This window comes from Myzus persicae, unplaced genomic scaffold, assembly GCF_001856785.1.
Source record: "Myzus persicae strain clone G006 unplaced genomic scaffold, MPER_G0061.0, whole genome shotgun sequence".
In the NCBI taxonomy this organism is placed as follows: domain Eukaryota; kingdom Metazoa; phylum Arthropoda; class Insecta; order Hemiptera; family Aphididae; genus Myzus; species Myzus persicae.
This window is the reverse complement of record NW_019100991.1, coordinates 165048-183032: the sequence shown is the minus strand read 5'-3', so window position 1 is coordinate 183032 and position 17985 is coordinate 165048. Positions and strand designations below refer to the sequence as shown.

General features: G+C 28.4%; 1 protein-coding gene across 4 annotated transcripts in view; it reads left to right on the top strand.

Annotated features, from left to right (window-relative positions):
• LOC111027174 (arrestin domain-containing protein 3-like) overlaps positions 1-17985 on the top strand; it is a 93651-nt gene that overhangs the window by 22430 nt on the left and 53236 nt on the right. For 2 of the 4 annotated variants that reach the window (XM_022305415.1, XM_022305413.1), the window contains one exon: positions 10023-10220. In XM_022305415.1, the coding sequence (XP_022161107.1) occupies positions 10109-10220 (112 nt within the window). In that variant the 5' untranslated portion in view covers positions 10023-10108. Of the gene's footprint in view, positions 1-1391; positions 1702-8170; positions 8268-10022; positions 10221-17985 lie in introns of those variants that run through there. The other 2 variants (XM_022305416.1, XM_022305414.1) reach the window with 2 other exon arrangements.

The window sequence follows — 17985 nt, the reverse complement described above, 5'->3', positions numbered from 1 at the left end:
ATTCTTATTTTACCGCCCTGAAATGAACCAAAAGTCACGTTTATCATTTTCCAGTACTGAAATTTAATTTAGCACGTTTTCAGAATAGCTGTGACTCACTTACACGTTTGTGATAAACATAAAGGTCATTAATTCATGGTATTTTTGAATTTGCCTTAAGCGATTTTATAAATAAACAAAATACTATATCTTCTGGTAGTACAAGTTCAAACAATAGTGAGAGGTAGCATAACTATATTATTTGTTTTGAGTTAAATAAACTCGCACAGAATATTTTTTAATTTATGCATGAAATACTCGTCGAAAACTTATGTAACGCAAATTTGTTTGGTCTCGTATTATTATGCGTTGACTATGCGAGCTTATATTTTATACTTGTACGAAACATTTCAATTCAATTATTTTAATCCTTACAACTCGTAAACTCATTTATAAGTATATTATTGCATAATATGTAGTTCAGAGGTGCAAGGTGCTCAAATTGTGAGGTACCAACGTAATGCCAGCAGAAATACTAGATTCCATTATACGGGTTTTCCCCTTGATTTGAAATAATCAAATTTAAAAATCAACAGTGCAAAATAAATTTAAAACTATTAACTCCAAATATATCGACCCAAATTTGTGCCTTCAAATTAAATATGTCTGAAACCGATTAGTCCTCGCTTATTTTAAGATCATTCATCAATGATTAGTCACACTTATGAAAAATAATTAAATCAAAAATATAAAATAGTGTTATTGCAGTCGATATTGAAACATAGTATAAAAATATCTTAAATAATATTAATTAATATTTATAAAAATTATTGTAATTCATATCATTAACTTTAAAGTTATTTATTTATTTAAACTTTATAGATATCATATAAAATAAAAACTGATAGAAAATTAATGTTTATAAAATATATATATCCACTATTCACTAAATTAAAAAGGAATAAATCTTGAGCTCGAGGGTATATCTTTGTATTCCTATTTTCTAATAATTGTGTATAACATAGGAAATGATAACTTTTAAAAAACTTTAAGAACATACCTTTGAAACATTGCCACGGGGAAACCGTAACCTTTGTCTCCCACCCCCTTCATGCGGTACTACACGGTCTGTACGTGAAATACAAACGTTATATAGACCTCGAGGTCGCGGTTCATACCATAGTGGTTAATATATATATATATTATATTCATCTCGGCGATGATCCGTTTGTTATGAAAATACTCTCAGTAGGTGCAGTTGACGAAGAATACAGTCTCGCCACACGATATGAATAGACATTTCTAAACCGGTTGCCGCAAGCCGAAGAACAACAATATAAAATATATACCCAATATGATATTATTGCGGTACAAACTATATTTGATTGTAACATGACCTCTAGTAATATATAATACTCATATAATACTTGTTCGTAATTCCGTCTATAATGTTTTCAGTTACGAGAACGGTCGATGCATTAAATATTTTGTTTTCCGTCGCTCTCGCCCAGCTGGCTTTGGGTTGGGTGCAGATACGTATCACGATTATTATTTTACAAAGTTGGGTTTTCAGGGTATGTGGAACTACTACGCAGTTGTACACACAGTCTGACACAAATCCGAAGAACTTACCCACGATAAGTATCAACATACCCTCAGGACTTGATATACAAATGCGTTTTCTGAATCAAAGTTTCTTTAGGCTTGCTCGAGTAAAGAACGGTAAATATATTTGTGGTGATTTTTTTTTTTTATTAGTTTTTCATTTTTAGTTGATTATGACGTAGTAAGCGATGACAGCATACTACAACAAGTATTTCATATTACGATGTATAATTTATACATTGGTTAACATAATTTCTAGTATTTTACTTTAATTCAATTATAATATTATATTGAAGTGTTTATGTGTTTGTTGATTATTTGAGCAGCTTATCCTTTTCTGGGCAGCCCATCTTTCTTTCTGATTGAATTCAATGTAGAGCTCTCAATTACTACACTAAAACTATAAAGCAATTTGTTTGATTTCGTTTACGGGGATGGATTGTTGTCAGCTATCTTGTTTTCGATTAATGCTTAAACTTTTAAATATCAAGCAGCAATACACAGGATCCATACTTTTATTTTGCAACCTATAAATTGGTATTATAATGCGTATGAGCCGTTGTCACCTATCTAGTTTTTAACTAATGTAAAAATTTTGAGATAGAAAGCAAAAATATGATTGTCATATTCTAAACCGATTGTTAAAAGTATGAAACAGTCAAAATACCTCGACTATATACTTCAATAAATTTAATTTTTGGTACCCAAGTGTAACGCGCCCAAATATCTATGCGCCAAAATGGCTGCATCCAAACGGCTTTTTCCAAGTTTTCTAGACCGCTTAATGTAATAACACTTAGGTATAATAAGTGAAGAATAGTTCTCCCTGTTTCGGTCACTTATTTCAACGTCACCGTTGAATCTGTTTTATAACCCATCAATTGTGACATTATCTGGTTTCTGTTTTTAAATAACATTAACATTATAACATCGACAATTAAGAAATACTTTTATTAAAGTATTTACTAGCGAATAAAGAGACTAAAACTCGTTTTAAAATTTTCGGATTTAAAAAGTTTTCCAAACCCATTTCCCCGGTTACGCTCGTGCGATGACTACTGTCTACTTTAGAAATCGGTTTCCTCGCCTGATTTCTAGGTACCTACCTTTACAATAAAGTTTAAACACCGACATAGGGCAGCGTGGTAGCTAGGTGCCCGCCTAATAATATTACACCTCTGTGGGATTTTGGGCGAGTGATTTTCGGGATAGTACGAACTACGCTGACCTATATAGTCCAAATCCCAATGAGAATAATTAACAACGGTGGCATTGTAATTTATAATTGCGTGGTGATGTGGGGGGGGGGTTGTTAGAAGTGTAACGACGGACATGTCGAAATTACATATTATAACCTACCCACATATGGAAACGGGACATATACGCATGTCGTGAATGGTGAGCACCCCCAGTCACGCGCTCCGTTAAGCTGGCAAAAGGGACGTCCCGGGTCACGCGTGTGTTGGCGTGTACGGAATGCCAAAATACCTCGAACGGTGTACAACCAGCATAAAGAAAATAATAAGTTGGTAAAATAGATAAGTGTTTCTAAATTTGAAAGTTTACAATACAATGTTGTTCTTTTTTTTTTACTGATGACACTTCTTCGGTTTGTCAAAAAATTCAAGCATTAGTATAGTCATTTTATCGATGGAAATTTAATTGTTGAATGACCTAACCTTTAGGTATAGGTACTTTAAAGAGATGATTTTGACAAACAAAAATTAGTTATAATTTAAACAAACACAAGACAAATATAATTAAATATATATATTACATCAACACAATTTTGATGTTAAATTGTAGTTCATGCTCAAAAATAATTTCTAATAAAAATAATGTATCTCATACGATTTTTCTTGCAAGGGACTAATCAAATACAATTCAAACAATTTAATATAAACAGGATAAAGATTTAACAAATTTACTTTACTGCTAGTGAAAGGCCACTTGTACACATTTATTTATTACATCTGAAGACGGCTACAATATTTCAAGCGCTTAAATTTTAATTTTCGTTATAATGAAAAACTAGCCTAAATCGCTAAAACCCACCTTGAGTCGTGAGAGATTAAATGTTTGTCCGTTTATTCGTTTTAACCCTAACTACTAACCGCAATCTGTTAAAACAACCACGAATAATAATAATAGACCAACGAAATAATGAATACAAAAAACCGTTTCAAAAATATAATTAAATTTTATATGTATATTATGTATAATAGAGTAGGTAATATACTTGGATGATTTTCACCTGACGCCAATCTTTAAAACAATATATTGATTATTGTTTATAATAATAATATGATAAAATAAATAAAATAATGTTGTATAAGTTAAACATGTTTCGATAACATATTATTATTATTTATTTTATTTAAACGTTTTATAATTATTTTATTAATTTATTGTTTAATATTAAGTTGTTACAGTACGTGTTATTACTTATTACAATACAAACATAAAACATTCTATTGTTTACATTACATATTAAATTTTAAATAACTATACAAGTGAATATTAGTTTTAATTGTATATTTCTAGGAATATGACAATAATACGTTTTTATTAAAAACTTTTTTCCTTCATATACGTATAACAAAGGAAACTTCACGTTTTGAATTGTACAACAAAAGAAATAGCACGCTTTAGATCAAGATGGTAATAACATGCTTTGACTTTATTCTACGATTAAAATAGTACGTTTTGAAAAAAATTATATTTTTAAACCTGTCTTAACCCATATGAATATATTACAGATGCAGCAGAATTCATATATTTTTTTTAGTTTCTCCCTTTTTTCATAATACTAACAGATGATGAACTTACGTACTTACAACTCAATTTCTAAAAAACAAGACGTTTTGGATTGTAAACACAAATTTGTAAAATAAACACGATACTTAGGATGGAAATATAAAATGTTTCGTTGCTTTTGTTGTTGTTTATATTAATATACTTTTTTTTGATATATTTTTTTTTGTTCTTTTCTACTGTTAATGTTTTTTACAAAATAAGTTATATTGTACAGCGTGTAAAAAAAGTCCACAGTTATCCTATGCATTTAAGTAGAAAATCAATATGTTCAAATCCTGTCGTACAACAGTTATGTAGGGTACCTATACTATTCAAGAATAAATCAAAAATAATGTACCTACAAATGTAATAAATATTTAGAATTTTTTCCTACCATAACTGTAAAATGTAATAATCATATTACATAATAGAGATCTGCTTATCAGCCGTATATAATATTTAACACTATTTTTTTTAATTGACTTGGAACATTATCGTGTAACCAGTCAAATGGACGAACAAAAACCGATTTTAAACGACTACTTAAACGCCGTTTGCTTTCGTGCACAGTACTCGGCACTATGGATAATGCACATGCACATAATATTAGTCAATAGTCACACGGCCGCAGTCCTATTAGATAATATATCTATCATGATTCGCAAACACTGCAAACCATGAGTGCGGAACATTTCCAAATATCTGAAAGCAATGCATGCCCTTCAAGAAAAAAAGAACAATAATTTTATATTGTTTTAACATTATGAATTACTTCACCATCTGCTGGATGCAGATATTTCTGCACGTGTTTTATAAACTAGAAAAACCGATGTCTTAGTGAAAACCAACGGTGAATAATTAATTTTAACGCCACACACTAACTCGATATGCAGATTGTATAAAAATATTTGTTAATATATATAATATTTTTTGATGACCTCGGTTATTAAAAAGTTATACTATCTCCGCATACACTATCGTATGCAACGATTTATCATTAAATTACAATTTAACACTGTATCCATTACACATTGACACACTCAATGACAACTGACAAGGTACCTACACTATTATAGGTATTCTTCCGCCCAAAAGCACCAACTATATATAGAATTCTCTAACAGAAATCTCTCCCAAAATCGATGATCAAAGAATTTTTTCTACTTGAAAAAGTATCTTCAGATACAATACATTTTCAAAAACACATATTATCATTATAAAATTCTTCGTACCACTTAAAATCTAAAAAAATGTGAGTGAATATTTGCATTTACTTTTTATGAAAAATATCTATTTAATTAACACAGCTAATCGGGATCAAGTCGTTTATACTTGACGAGGATCGAAAATAATTTTCCTTGGTTCTGTTTGTATAGTTTTATACGTACACTAACGTATTTTGGGATTATGGTCCTCTATTATTATTATATGCTTAGTCCTATAGTGAGCTTGCAAATCTCCCGTCAGTATACCTCATATAGGTAATGTTTGAAGGACATATACTTATGTACCATCTCATTCGAGTAAAATGTATAGGCAGCTTATAGTATGGCTTATGCAGCGTTCCCTACATATTTGATTTAGTTGGTTTAGTACGAGAAACATTGAAATTACTACACATGTAAGTATATACAAATGTAACGCAGAAGTGCAAAATATTCACATGAACTTTAATAATTTGAGGTTTTATCTTTCATACTTATCAGACGATATAGTTTGAGAGTAGCTTTTCTTAATCTACGTGGATGATAAAATATGTTATATGTATGTTTATAATAACAAATGAATAATGATATGAGTATAACACGAATTAAAAAAATGTATCATACAAATTATAGTTATAAAAAAAATTCACGAGTTCACAATGTCGCAAAAACAGATCAACTCATTAGATTTACTCACACAGATTAACTATTTTATTAAGAGGATGTTGTACACCCAAGTGTGTCGTATCCGTCCTATACAATTGTAACGCTTAGCATGACCCATTGTTTATGTTCGGGAGAATCCATTTTACTCTGTTATGTTTAATATTTGAATGAATTGACCTTTTATAAAATTTAGTGGGTGAGAATATTATCCCGGGTCCCACGTAAACTTTTTATAATATTTTAATTTCGATGAAAGTTGTAAATACAAGCATTTTAAAATTGTTATTTCTAAAAAGCATATTTGTACATTGTAAAATATATTATATGCAATACTATATTGATGGAAATTCTATCGGAGTTTTCGGGAATGCGAGACGTGTATATTTACAATTTACTATTGCAAACAGTTTTGTATAGATACATTCGTCATTCATGTAGCGTGCGATAATCCAACTTTGAAAGGACATTACTGATTTAATATTACTAGGTAAAATATTTAAAATTTGTTCAGTACCAAATACCAAAATAAACTGCAACGATGTCGTTAAAGATATCTTTGCGAATTTCCTGAAACATCTATTCGTTAGGAACGCAGTATAGAAAATAGCTTTTACACTAAACGCCTTAAAATGTATAAAATATGATTTTACATTCAAAAACATTCCCTTTAAAGAAAATATATTTTATAACATTACATCTAAGAGGGTTATACAGTATTTACGCGTGGTTGTGACAGAGAATATAGCTTTCAATATTGAAATCTTTTTTGATGTTTTTACACTTTTTTTAAAATTATATTATTGATTGGAAGAAACACCAGTTGATCGAAAAACGAACTTATTGATATAATACTATAGGTAGTTTTATGGTAATTTGAAAATATAATGAAGTGTACAAGTTGTGTAAAACTCAAATAAATAGAGCTAATACATTTATATTTTTGATATATAATTGAGGGAATGTAACATTTTTTCAAAAATAATTATTACTTATTAGGTACCTATTCATTTCAAATAATCTTTTAGAATACAAAACACCTTAAAAAAATTGTAAATTTGAATTACATCAAGTAATAGAATAAAAGTTAAAATCAGAAGTTAGAATAAAAAAACCCTGTTCTGATTTGAATTTTCGTAATTCAATCTTATCATAAAATAACAAAATATTAATATAAATAATTATTAGTTCTAAAAACGTAGGGCGGTACCTTTACGATGTGGTAGGTACATTGTACATTGTCAACCATCAGATTATCACACATAGCATACCATTTTGGATAAAAGGGAGCAATCATTATAATTAGGTCTGTTGTATTATCATTATTGTCTGATAACAAATAACTAACAATAATAAAATGCAATCCACGTGAAATAAAATGCGTTTACCCTCATAGATTCAATATTGGTTTATTCATATAATTGACACTTGGGTACTCCTTGCAGCCTTTGAATTGTAAAAAAATGGTTTGCATACGTACCTATATTATGTTTCCTTAGTGTTATTCTCGCTTTTTAAATTTCTCCTTTGTCAAATTCTCTTGTCATCACTGTATGACGTGCAAAACTACAACGCCAGTCTTCTCTTATTTATTTTATGTTTACACTTTAACTTTATATACGTCCTATTTTTCTTATAAACGAACTGTAAACAACATTTATCTTAAAACATCCGCCATTTTTTCCAGCTGATAGATGTTGTATGAAAGTAAATATAATGTATTATTTAATATAAATATACAACATTGAGAAAATATTAAATCTATATTATGCAGTACCTTCTTAATATTAAATTATTACTTTTCCATTCAAATAAGTGTATACTTACGTGATACCATGTTCATATGTGCATATTGTATAAAGAACACATTTTTCTGAAATAATTTATTGAATAAACTATAAAGTAATTATGGTTAAAGTATGTATAGACAATTAACATTTAATTTAAGAATTTTCAGGTACCGATAATATGTCAAATATGGACTAACTGGTCTAGCCAATTGGACGTAAAAAATAAAAGGTGAGCAACATAACTATCCATGTTTGACTCACTGTAATAGATGTTCCACTTGGAATCGGTTGAAACTTATAATATTAGATCTTGGTAAATCTTTGTTGTTGTACCAAGATTTTTTATTAAGGATATTAGGAACAAAAATTTAGTATTTGGTTGCAAAGTTGGCAAGTTATTTCAGTAGTTGGGCCCAAAGGTTGTTTGTGTGAGAATATAAGATTGATGTAAAATCAGTCCGAGCCAATTGAGCAAAGGAAAGTGTTGGAGGTAGATTTAGCTAGCTTATCAACTATTTTGTTGCCATGATCTAACTAATATTATTATTGCTATTTATGTAGTTTATCTTACTATTAGTTGAAATAATTCTACCCGAGAACATTGAATCTGACAATATCCTTGTGTCTATAAAATATAATAATATATTTCAAAAGTTTTAAGTATAAGTACCTACGAATAATATTTTTTGACCATAAAAAAATAACTGACATGGTTATTCTTCATTTAAATAACTAATTGTGTTCAAATTTGAACTTAAAATATCTATTTGAAAAAGCTGCGTTTATATATTTTTTAAATTTTTTGGCAATAGTATGAAATACTTATAAGAAACTTTGTTTAATGCTCCAATCTTTCGCTATAAAAATTGAACATTTTATACATTTTTAACGACAATAATTTGTATATTTTCAAGATTTTGATGTATTTTGTCAAAGTTTGAACTTTAAATGCTTAGTACCTTGCAATTGTAAATACTGAAAATTATATTTGAAACATATTATTTTCACCAGTATAATATTATTGTCTAAAGCCTGTAAAACCGTTTAGACATTATTCGTGTACATCTTAAGGGCTCCAACCTACACCATTATTGTTATGCGGCTACGATATTGTAATGAAATTACTTCGACATTAATAATACATTATATTGATTTTATCGAGACATTTTGAAACTGCCATTTTGTCGTTTACAAATATAAACGTTGTCTAAAATACGAAAACGAAACCCTAGCTATTAGATTTCTATCACTCCACTTAAAATCAAAAATCCACTACATTTTGTACCGAGAGATTCCATGGCTACCTGTTGTATGCTATTTTGGCTTTGAGTTACGAGTTTATGGATTATTACAATTTAATAATGCCATTACTTCGAGTTGTTTGATGGATAAGTTAATAAATATTAATATTAATGCTAACAGGCAGTAACAGCACAAAACTGGATCAGCCGAACGAAAATGTTCCATGTTGTACTTTTGTAAGATGGAGAAAACACAGCAGGTGTGGCGGGTCTTCTTAACGATTTTGTGTAATAATATATGTTCATTGTTCAACAGTATTGTTCGTCTTAAATCGCGTTTAATAATTTACCGACTTAACGATACTTATTATTATTGGAATTATAATTAGAATTTAGGCTGTAGTATATCATCGTAAGACAGAATATAAAAATGTAATGCCAGCAGCATACAATAATAAGTACAATACGCATCCTCGAAATAAATAATATTACCCATATTATATTCAGAACAACAAGTCAACAATGCATCATTTGTATAACGTAATGAACAAAATATGTATTGATCAAGTATAATTTAAAACTAAACTAATTATTCATGGTTAAGACTCGTCTAATTTGCATTTTGGTTTAAGATACGATTTGGGAAATTCATACAATATTTGGAACATAGTGATGGATATTAACGTTATATTTTTAATTAAAATATTTAGTATAATATATCTAATCGATGGTTTTTGTTTTAGCGTTTGTGTTGGACATCAAGTACTTAAAACAAGGAAGTCGATTACTTTGATTTAATATTCTTGATTGGATAAAGATCAACTACAGTATGGATTACATCAGAGAATTTGACATAAGATTAGACAAAGAAATGTTTTATGCAGGAGAAATTCTGGAAGGCCACGTTGTTTTAGATACAATTGAAAACTTCAAATTGAAAAGTAAGTTGAATGAAAATATTAAAATTAAAATAAACCTGATATTTTAATTTTAATAAAAACTTATAATAAAATCCAATAATAATATTGTACGTACTATAATTTTACAACCACATAAAATAAAAATACAATAAAATGAAATGAAAACTTATTATATTGTATTATTTTAGTATTTTATATACCTACTCTTATAGTAACAGGTATAACGCTTCCAAAGTTAAAAACTGTATCGTATTAATTTAAAATGTAGGCGCACTTGTTTATTACTTGGATTTGGGTGTATTTTTTCAATTCTACTGAAATACGATGAAAGTACAAAATAATAAAAACATTTCATAATAATATAATATGAATTTAAATCATACTACGTAAAAATATAAAAGATATGCATGCAATTTTTGAATTGTGATCGCATACATAAAAATGTGTCTACTAAATTAATTATATTCACATCAGGCTAAACTATGTATAATTTATTAATTTGTAAAATTCAGATTCTTGTGCTATAAGCAGCCGTTTGCACATTGATATAGTTTTAATAAACATACGTAGTACATACTTTTAACTAGTCAATCATTATGTTAACCACTAGACGCTATACATAGATCCTTAGTCCAAGAATGGATACAATCAAATCAATCAAATACGCATTTAACTCTTTTTTTATGGAATCGTATTACAGTTAAACGTACCTATTAAATTGCTTTTCTAAATATTGATGCAGTTACTATCTAGATTTATTCTTAATACAGTTTGTTTTTCTTGTGTATTTTTGGGCATACTGTTATAATAGCTTATTTGAAGTTAGACTGATAATAAATGTATACATTTGAAATATATCAATACATGTTGAAGGTTATATATGTTCATATTTATGTTTTTCGTATCTACATTTTAACTTTTTTATAAAATGTGTTTTCAACGTGAGACGTTAAAATATTATTTGACCAACGATGTTTGTGATGATCTAAAAAATAATAATTTGTCAGTTGTTATATTTATATTACACAATATTTTAATAGGCAAAACCAAAGCTCGAAAGTAAATAATTCTTTTCTTTTGTCGAATAATCTTAAATTAAAAAGATATATTTAGAAATATATATGTAGTCGAAATTGGACAGGTATCAGGCTTTAAACTCATTGTACTGAAGTTATGACAGCTAAAATGTAACTGGATTTAATCACTAACATAATTATAGAAGAGTAATATTGTATTATTAAAACCTGTAATTTGTAAAAATTTGAATAAGCCCTTTTGTTACATTTCATTATACGCCACTTAGGTAATCTGTGTAATGAGTGACCTTTTTTTTTCTAAATAAAATATATGTTTTCTGTCAAACAAAATTCGTTGAACAGGTTATGAATATATGACGTCAAAACCAAATTAAAGTATTATGGTGTATCTACTATTATTAATAGAATTTTATATTTTGTTGATGAATGTAGAATAATAATTAATAACAAGGTACTACCATTTGATTATTGCATGGCTGAAACAATTTAAATACCTAGTACTTTTTGGTCATCATTATAAGTACCTAATTTATTTTACAATATAGATGGATAGAACCAATTGGTTTTGACACCAAGTAAAGAACCGAAAGGTTTTTCAATAAATAATGCATTTCAATTACTGTATGTGATCCTGAATCTTTGACCATTGATAACTATAAATATACATATATATATATATATATATATATGTATAAAAAAATGAACTGTGAAGCCTTTGGTTTGGGACCCAAGAGCTATTATTACGCATCGGCACTATATATTAAACAAAACATTTTATAAAATAGTTATAATTTAAAGTGTTACCTGCTGTAAATATGTTGTATTGCTTACAAGCAGTTGCTCGCAGCAGCACACGTGACTTATTATGAGTCAGAATCGAAACACCTATATTATACATATTCATATTCATATTAATGTATATAATATTGGGTATAATATCTTGTACGCCATAACAGAGACAATTTGAAAACTGTACACGCGTAATTTCGTTGTAATCACTCTCCCCTAATGTGCGCTTCTACCACGAATATAATATTGCTAATAATTTATGTTATAGTGTGCTTTACCGTCACACCGTCAAAGGCGCGAATGAAGTCAATAATGTAATAAAGTAGTTAATGACAGTATTTCCTACACACATAATCTCTGCAGTTGCTTTGTGTGGCATTGGCTTGAAATTAACGTTTATGAACAGGATTCTCAACCGATATAACATCTATATTTCCCGTCCATAAGTACTCGTATTATATATAAGCCAATAACATCACCGTTTCCGAGCTTTATCAACCATTACCGGTACAAAAGGCCTGAGGTACCGATAACTTTGATACCATTATAAATGAATATATGTATAGATATTTACACTTACGTTTACGTTGTTTGTGCTTTGTAGCAGCGATACCTTATACCTATAAGTATTAAGCAATCACGCTCATATTAATATATTATATTTAGTCTGAAAACCAGGTCACTGCTCGCACAATCATTGAACGTCAATCTCATACTGTACTTTGTGTGTTAAATATTATTAATCTATTAAAACGTCAAAGCTGAAACCATATAATTGTGGTTGAAACGAGTGCCTGCGCATCTATCGTCGCAGACAACGATGTTGATGATTAAATGAAAATTGCTGAAAAAAGGCAGACCGTGCACATTGAATGAGACTGGCTCAGTCGTTCACAATAATTAACTGGAGCTATTATGCGCAAAAAGATAATTTTATTAAAAAAAAAAATCATCTCGACTATTATATTGGTGTGGTTAGTTATTTTGGAAAATTACTTAAAACTACTTCAAATATCCTCATTGTGTTAACCATTAACGTATTCTACATATAAGCCATGAAAATTTGGTTGGAAGTTAATTTCAATATATGCTGTCGATAATTAATTATATTATTCTTTATACAATCATCCTATTCTACTTATCAATTAAAATTTTTATTTTATTTAATGGTTTGATTTGCAGGTTTTATGTGACATAATGTATTTTCTCCTGATCAACGATTAGCTAACATAATTTATAATGATTCTCCGCGTTTTAAGTTGCAGGGTGTAAGGATTAAGGAAATATCGTCCAGTTATTTGGCACGTTATTATCTTTTTAGAAATCGACTTAGTCGACATAACATAACATGCTACGTAGGACAATTATGTCACTATACTACGCCCATATGCGATTTCAAAACAGCAATTGTCCACACTTGATACTGACTTAATCACATCGATTATTCCAACACACACTCTGCTGTACTCCATTCCTACCGTTTTAGTAATTTCTTTCAATCTTTCAGAATGTCAGAAGTCTGATCAACCAATTTTTGAGCCAAAATACTAAGGTGTATAAAATAACCATTAAGTACGCATAAGTATATTTATATATATTTTTGAATCACGAATAGAATCAGAGAGCCTTTAAAATGTTGCGACTGAATGATAATGCCCCTGGGACCACCCGAAATTAGGCCATGATTTTGTTTCTATATTCAATTGCATATAAATATCAAACACCCATAAGTTCCTATTTGGCCTACGCAGCAGCACTACCAAATTTATAAATTGTATACGCTTACAGTAAAAACATTATTACGTCTTAGGAACCCTATTATTTATTATACAATGACTATTATTCATCGATGTGATTTAGAACGATTTAAAACGGGTTTAATAAACAATTATAAAAAGAACACCGGAGGGCGGAGGATTGTCTATAATATATAGGTCAGTAATAATAATAGTTAAATTAATTTATTTCGGTTCCATTGCCCGCTGGCTCGAAATCTCAATATTTAGGTTAATATACTATTACCAAATCGCACTATTACCGACAAATACAATTTTACTATACTACATATTATAAATAACTAATTAGTCGAATAACTCATATTATACATTGATTCGTTATTTTTATTTTTATAAAAGCACACCAAACGATCAATTATTCTTTTGATTTATACGATTTGAATTCTTTTTTGTAAATAAATAGGTGTTTATTCATAATTTCGTGGACTCTCTGAAATGGTTGCCTTTGGCCAATTATCTCTAGACTCTGGTCCATACTTATTTACATACAAACTATATGAGGGAAGTGAGGAATAATAACCATTTTTTTTTGTGATTTAAATTTTTAATGAATGTTTGTTTTTTTTTAAATTTAAATTATAATTTCTTGTCTTGACAAATACGTTAATATTTTCTACTAAAAATGTAAAAACTTAATTATGTTATGGTTAAAAAAATCATCTCAAAGTATAAAGGTATGTTCATTCAAAAGAGAACGTTTGTTTAAACATTTATACCGATGAATACAGTTTCAAGCTGAAATTTTACGAATATGGTTTAGTATGGTTTCTTTAGAGTATGAAAGTTACAATCTAGTGTCTACAGATTACATTACAGAGCCACAAAGCCAAATTATTATCAGAACTAGTTTTAATAAGTAAGAATCAATAAAAATTGTGATTCCATAATTGATGACTTGACAAAATAATAATTATTTACATGACCTGTTTCATGATATTGAGTACATAATACGGTTTAAAATAATTTGTTCTCTTTTATATTCTAAGTGTACTTGTAAAAGCATTATTATTCATTTTTGTATTCGAATTTTAGTATTTAAACTATAGGTATCTTATTACTATAAAAGCTAACGCAATGGCTGTGCCTTGTCACTGTCGTTTAAGACAACAATCTAGGTACCAGCCTTTATCTGCTTATTTTAGTTTCTTGAAAGGCTATAGTGTGTGATATATATATTATAATGATGATCATTTACTTCTTGGTAATAGTATCATATCGTCTAATTTATATACATAATACCTATGCCTAAATTGATTGAAAATATTTGTAATTTAGCTCTAGAAGGTTAAATTTTATCAGATGACAATTATTTTTTAAATATGCATAGTAGTTTATAAGGAAAATATATGTCCCTTATTGTTCATAATCATTACACAATTTTGTTTTATCAAAAAATTTAGATAGGTACTAAGTACTATTAGTACTAACACATTTATATAGGCTAACAGATCGTATTCGCCCAGGATCGTTTTTGGTGTAAAATTATTTTTTATTATTGAATTAAAATTTAACACATTCATTATAGTGACCTTAGGAGTCACAGACACCTTCTGTAGGTACATCAGAACGGTACCCACATGCCCATTTTTTTAAAATATTTAATATTATAAAATTTTATTATCATTCAAATTCTTATCTGAGTGGCAACACAGACATGGGCTTTAAAATGGGTTTTTTACAGTTTAATCTGTAGGTTTACTTCATATCTCCCGACCAGTGACGTTTCGAGTGCTTCAACTCTAGAGCAGCCGGTCTAAAGGCACCCATTTAGTAATATTTTTTATAATGAAACAGTATCTTTTAAAGTATAATAAACTCTTGGATTATGAAAGCCCTTAAAGTGTCGGATACAAAAGATGTTGCATCGTTGTCATATTTATGTTTCTGATTTTTATCATTGTATTTTACTTTTCTTTTCAGGCTTATCGTATAAGTTATGTATACAGTATAACGTGTAAAAAAAAAATTCAAGTAAAACACCAAAATAATGTTCAGCCAGTTAAACACAATAATACAAAATTTAAACATGGTGCATACACGTTTTAGAAAATCATAAGATAAACCACAGGATTGATTATTAGCAGCTAATAACTATTATTTCGCTAGGTATTAATTAGGTTATTATTATGTTAATTATGTTATTGGTAGTTTGAGAAACAGAGACTAATTTTTAAGTGCACAAAAAAAAACAAGTTCTAAATTAATAATTAATTTGTACCTAATATCATAATTAGTTTCTAAATATTTATCAAAGGTTTTGTAAAATTATGTATATTATTATTACATGAGGTATAATATTTTACTAAATCGAAAAACTAAAAAGACAGCTCTCTTGTAAAATTTAATATTTGTGACTTTTAGACTCTTGGCCATTTTTTTTTTATATGATATAATAAGGATTATTATACATGAATACTTATGAATATATTAATTAAAATAATTTATAATGATTTATTCATCTTTTATACTATAATATACATTGCTGGTACTTATAAATATTTTATTTTATGTTGCAAGTTTGAAACTGTTCATATACTTTGTGTTGATATATTTATTATTGTACAGTAGTCGTATAATGGTTCACAGTAAATGCCTAAAATATATTGTATGTTTTTTTTTTAAAGAATTTGGATAGTATTTACATTTTATAGTTTCAAATTTAAGCAACTTTAATTAATAATAATTTAAATTTGATTTTTGAGAATGAAAATAAGTGTTTGTAATCAACACATGTTTAAAATGACTAAATTATATGGATAAAAACAAAAAAATTTAACCACTTCACGAGATAAACATACCTAGTGTGTAGTTAATAATTTTATTTTAATTATTATCAATTTTATTATTAATTTTAAATGTACTGTCATCTGTTGTTAATTGGTAATGATATGCATAGGTATGCACTATCTGACCAATAATAAAATAACGTGATACTGAAACTATTTCAATACACATAGTATTACATACCTACTTTTAATATTATTTTAAGTTGAACAATAACATCGTTTATTACATTATAAAATAGAGGTTTCTTATACTCCACTTCAAATAATCATGTATGAAACGACAGCTACGGCCTTGATGTTACTTTTAGATTATTTTTACACTCGTATTATGTTATGCTCCAACTAACTTTATAATTACACATAAAATGGTATCAAAAACGTATTTCATTCGCAGTTTTCTAAGAAAACAAACACCATAAAAGTAAGAAATATATATTAAAATTATATTGCCAAATCAATATTCCAATCACGGCGATAGTGCGTATACAGAGGAAACTAAACTTGGGGAATTTCGTAAAGAAGAAAACAGTTACCGAGTGTCGTATATTATATACATTCGGGCTGGTACGATATTATATTCACCCCGGAGGCAATCGCATGGATTTATTATTATTTTTTATACTTTCACAGTTTCACGAGTGTCGTCAGTCGTCACCTCTTCAATTCTCACCGCGTCGTGTACGGTAGTATAGGGGTGTGAATAAGGATATTATATGCTGTATTTTATATATTATGCAATACGCGTGCACTGCACGAGTAAACAAAGTGAAAAATAAACAGTATTATCACCGGTCGTCGATGATGAAAATAAATGTCTTCCGGACATGGTTGTGTATTTGATGTTGTCTCCCAACGTCACAAATTCAGTCACCTATAAGGCATTTTTTGAAATATGCGCATACTAAATATAGAAGTTACAAATGCCTACAGGCTACCACTTCCTTTAAATAAAACTCGTATAGTTCAAAAACTTAATTAACTTCAATCACATATTAATTTATTACCTACTATCATCATAATAATTGAGAAAAATTATCTGTCAAGTTTCACTGGACACAATAATAGATGATAAAATCATACCGTTTGAATAATATTATGCGTAGTATTTATAAGGATCCGTCTAATTAGAAATTATCAATTTTGTATATCCACCTAATAAATTGACTGATTAGTTAATAGAAATTATTTTATAATAATTTAATTTGTATACCTACTGTACTATAATACTAGATTTGCATAATCAATAATAATCAATAACTAATAACATCTCAAATTACTTGCTGTGACTTTGATTGACATCTATTAACTGTAATGGGCTATCCTTCTATCCTTGCTATATCGCAGAGAAATATTTTGCTCCATACATTTTTTTTGAAAA